Source organism: Aplysia californica, unplaced genomic scaffold (genome assembly GCF_000002075.1).
Source record: "Aplysia californica isolate F4 #8 unplaced genomic scaffold, AplCal3.0 scaffold00219, whole genome shotgun sequence".
Taxonomy (NCBI): Eukaryota; Metazoa; Mollusca; class Gastropoda; order Aplysiida; family Aplysiidae; genus Aplysia; species Aplysia californica.
In genome coordinates, this window is record NW_004797489.1 from 224,437 (window position 1) to 229,695 (window position 5,259).

At 40.1% G+C, this 5,259-nt stretch overlaps 1 protein-coding gene across 1 annotated transcript in view; it reads left to right on the forward strand.

Annotated features, from left to right (window-relative positions):
- LOC101853092 (mucin-17) overlaps nucleotides 1-5,259 on the forward strand; it is a gene marked incomplete in the record, with an annotated part of 48,441 nt that overhangs the window by 10,199 nt on the left and 32,983 nt on the right. Inside the window, 1 exon segment of the mRNA XM_013083229.2 lies at nucleotides 2,778-3,199. Coding sequence (XP_012938683.1) covers nucleotides 3,076-3,199 — 124 coding nt within the window.

Consider the following 5,259-nt stretch of genomic DNA (forward strand, 5'->3'; position numbering starts at 1 on the left):
CTCCTCCTCATCATCATCATCATCATCATCATCATCATCATCATCATCATCATCATCATTATCATCATCATCATCATTGTAAATAGCAAGGAATAAAAAGGGTTGAGACTTGTAGATTTTTCAAATTTAATACAGGTTAAACGTTTCGCCCGGTAAAGGGTTTCGTCAGGAACAGGATACAAAAAAACAATGTCATAATCATCATCATCATCATCATCATCATCATCATCATCATCATCATCATCATCATCATCATCATCATCATCATCATCATCCAGTGCCAGATCTTCGGCAGACATCGGCGATCATGGTTCTCCATTCGTCCCTTTGTTCGGATGCTCTAAAAAAAAAGTTACGTTTCCCTGATCTTTCCCCATAACACATTTGTTTAGGTTTCCTAAGTAGGTTGCTCTGGGTCTACCCCTGTCTCGTTTTCCTTCAATTTTGCCGGTGAAAGCTAGATCTAGATGTTTCATAGATGGGGCAAAAACTTCTGTTTTAGCACAATACGACTGATTCTACTCACCACCTTGAAAAACAAAAGCGTTCGGGTTTGAATGTCACTGTCGAATTTAGCTGAATTCGGTCGCATTGTTGTACCAAAATGGTAGCTTGTGCCCTATCCATGAAAGAAAGTCTTGCCGGCCCCGACTTAATCTGATGAATCCGATTGTTCGTGCGCACAGGGCATAAGCAAACAAGCAGTAAGTTGTTTTGCTCTACAGTTTCGTTTCCATGTTTCTCCGTTCCCTATCACATTTAGCAAATGAGATGGGATCTTGTCTGTAAAAGTGTCCAACTTTTGTATGTGTATGAGTTCGTTAACTCTGTGTGCAAGTCTCGAACGTAACATTTGGAATGTGGAGTCCTGGTAGCTCCGTGTAATGAGTAAAAAATAAAGACTAGAGGAAGGAAGAAACGAGGGAAGGAAGTAGAGCTAAATGAATATCATACACGGCATGTAGTAATGCGGAAATATTATTCTCTTGCCGTGCATCCACCGATGTACCACGTCTGCGTTTCTCTCCAGATTTTCTTCATGTGCTGATAAATTGGTAACATTATAAGAAAGTGACAGAATAATGTCACAGTCACACACACACACACACACACACACACACACACACACACACACACACACACACACACATGGGCGCGTGCACACACATACAGACAAAGACCCTCTGTTTTATTAACTGACCATTACCTTCCAAAACTGTTGTTTTTGTTTTAGTAGAGGTTTTACGGCGCTCACAGCTGCATAAGGTCATATAAACGCCAAGGGGTGGATGTCCACAGAGAAGTCTTTACTAGGAATCAGATTTACTCTGCTCACCTCTCTAGCTTCAACAGCACAAAGTCTGCTTCGACTGTCAAGGCACCCCGAAATAGCGGGTCGCAAGAGTGTGGCAAGCATACATAAGAAGAAGAGGAAAAATGACGATAGTAAGGATTAGAATAGAAAACGCAGCAGTTCCCTATATCAGTTCAGGCACAGTTATGAGCATGACAATGTTGAATCAGCCCATTTACAATTTTCTACTGCGCTTAAGAACAAGTTACTGTCCACCCTTTGGGAATGGCCTAAAGACTTCTCAGTCGGTGACACCCCCCCTGAATGAGGGGGAGGGGGGGTTAAAAATTGTTAACAAGTTTGGAAAACACGAATACACGACGAGTCAAGCTACACTGGATGATTTACTTTAAAAAAATAACAACAGCAACAAACAGCCCCTCCCCCCGCAAAAAAAAATAAAATAAAACAACCTAACCAAACAAAACAACCCCCCCCCAAAAAAAACAAAACAAAACCCAACAACAACACAAAAAACAACAACAATCCAAAACAACCCAAAAACAACAACAACATCAACAGTAACAACAACAACAACAACAACAACAACAACAACAACAACAGCAGCAGCAACAACAACAACAACAACAACAACAAAACACACACCCAAAAAAAACGAAAACCAAAAAACAAAAAGCACCTCCCCCCAGAAAATTCTAAAATAATATGATGTCTAAATCTGCTCGAACACCATTAGCAAAACCTCTAACCTCAACAGTTTACTGTGGTGGTTGTAAGCCAGACATTAACTCTTTGAGTCTTTGGACACAGCTTGCCGATATGTGTATTCTTTAGGGCACTCAAAAAAAAATCCAACGTAACTTCGATATTCATACAGATGATCTGATTCTGTTTTCTTTAACTGAAACAATGAAAAGAAGACAACAACATGCAAACTAATGTACATTTTTCTAATTTTTGTGTGATGGTTCGAAATGTAATGCCACATGGCCTCTGCTCTGTAGCTGATGGGGCATATTAATATGTTTTCGCTACATACTTTAAGACTTAAACAATGAAGAATGCATACTTCGGATTCTGATGTTATAAATTTGGCTTTAAAAAAAGTTTGGTAAGAGTTTTACGGCGCTACAACTACATAATGTCATAATATGAGCTCGCGAGATCAAATTTGGCTTGTGGGTATGAACAGAATGATATCCAAAGATATGGACATACCTAGCCTACGTTATTTTGGGGGTTTCTAAATTGCTTTTGTTTCTGTCTTATTTGTCGCACGCTCTCACTAATGCATCCTTGGAATTCCGGACTAGTTCACATTTCGTTCCGAGGTTAACATGAACCCGTTGTGTGAAAAATAGGGCAGATCTTCAACCAGTGATGCTGAGAATGCAACTCTCGGCAAAATTCAAAGCCTATCTCAACTTCTTTCTTTCGTAAACTTGTGACTTTTTCTTTCCAGGTTCAAGGGCTTCTGGTTTATGACAACCTAAACGCAAGTCGGACACAAAAGACGTCGGTCGTCATGGTGACCTAGGAAGCAGACGTCAGAATTTGCCATTCGCCTCGGCGCTATTATCCCAGTGCAGTCTGGAATTATTTCTTTTCTTTTTGTTGTTTTGTTTTGTTCAAGATTAAAAACAGATGGACGGAAGGATCGTTCACAATTCAGAGGAGTATGGATAAAACCCAGTGCTTTTTTGTGCGTGCATCTCGTTGGTATTAGAATCGGCCTTGACCTTTTCAAAAGTTGACCCACAATGACGGCGATGGAGGAGGATGTGGATGACCGATTCGCAGGGATCGATATCGATTCTCTTCTGAACCGGCGATCTCAAGAGAGGAAGCCTTTCAGCTATGGACGGAAGAAGGCGCTTTATGAATGTAAGTCTTCGATACTCGTTCTGACTTTTATTTTGTCTGTTTGTCTGTTTATTTTTTATTTTTTATTGTTCGTTTGTTTGTTTTTATTGTTTTTATTGTTTGTATATTTGTTTGTCTATTTATTTGTATTTATTTATTTATTTATTTATTTATGTATTTATTTATTTCTATTTGTTTGGATATTGCAAAAACCTGTGCCTGGCGTAAAATAATGTGGAATACCAAAGCGGTAGAAGTAAACCCAAGTCTTCCATGAACCTACTTGTTCTAGAAGGCACATCTGGGGTCTCCACCACCAGTGGGACCACAATAAATGGATTTTTAGTAGAGGTTTTACGGCGCTCGCAACTGCATAAGGTCATATGAGCGCCAGAAGATTAGAGGTGTTACATGAGAGTAACAAACATAAAAAAGAAGAAGGGGAGATAAGGAAGATAGATGTTTGATAGGAAAGAAGAAGTAAACCATACCAGAGCACCCGCCAACCACCCACATAATGGATTGTCGTGAAGGTCAAAATAAACTTTTACTGTAACGTTAATGGTTGTTCCCTTTACCAGTGGGATATAAAAGTGCCATAGTGAGGTTGTACGAGTAATAGTGATTTTTGTTTTACGCTCTTCGTCGTCCGGAGGAAGACACTATTGTTGTTGTTTGTTCGTTTGTTAGTTCGTATATTTGTTTGTATGTTGTTTTTCTTTTATTTGTTTGTTTGTTTCTTTGTTGCTGTCGTTGACAAAGACTGATTTAGATTATTTAAGAGGTGAGGAAGATTTATAATGATTATTATCTAATTGAGTGTCCCGTTATTTTTACTTGGGAACAAACCTCAGCCTCCACAGACAAAGTTCAGAACTAATCCTTGATCCTCTCTCCCCCCCCCCCCAAACTGCATTATATCCTAAATCGTATCAACGGGGGCCTAAAATGTTCACACCGACACTTCGCTACTATAGTATCACAAATTTCTATCTGACATTTTACCCCGTTTTGAGTTATTGAGACCACGGGGTCATAAACCAAATGTTCTATCAGCTCTGTCGAAATCGTAAGATTACTCGAAGTGGTCATTAAAACATTCAAAAGAATTGCATTCGAAAAAAACCTGACATATTGTGAAACTCAAAATTTTATACTTCAAATTTCCTCAAAACTAGAAACTAGATAGGGCAGATAGAACTTTGTAATTCCAGGGTAGCGACTTTACGACAAGGATACTCTCACCAGAGAAAAGAAGACGTTTGAGGGCAAGGAAAATGGAAAACCCTCGTAAATTTAGTATAATATTTTAGTTTCTGCGCCTTGACGTATTTCCGGTTCATTACGGACAGCACCATTAGAAGTAAGCGAGGTGCGAATTGAGAAGATGCCGTGTGCACTCACTCGACTATAACGAAACTGGTGTTTTGTCTTTTCGCTAGATCAGAAAATTACTAAGTTCTGTCTGCTCAGTGCCTAGTTTTGAGATGTTTGATGTTTTGAGTTTCACAACAACCTTTTCAAATGCAATTCTTTGAATATCTTGATAACGACTCCGAATAACCTTGCAATTTTGACAGAGCAGACAGAACACAGTTTGGTTTCTGACCTCACGGTCTTAGTAACTCCAAACGGCCTAAAATGTAGGACAGATCTGTTTAATTCTAAGGTGGCGCTTTATAGAAGCAAAATGGTTGCAGCCCATGGTATGCACGCCTTGCAGCTAGCGACGTTTTTCTAGAGTGCAAATAGCGGCGGCCATGATAGTTCTCGATCTAGTGGTATACGTCTTTGGGAAATCCCAAACCCGGCCTGTGTGAGGCAGTCACCTTTATCGTACGTCTTTGCTGTGCTTCCTCGAAGGCTGCTTGTGTTTTATGTCATCTGTGCTTTGTTTCACATCACACCCATACAGATGTGCACACCTTCACGAACATGCGTACGAGCGCACATACACACACTCGCGGGCGCGCACACACTTAGAGAGAGAGGGAGAGCGTGCTTCTCTCTTTCTGTCTGTCTGTCTGTCTGTCTGTCTATCTGTCTGTCTGTCTGTATGTCTGTCTGTCTGTCTCTCTCTC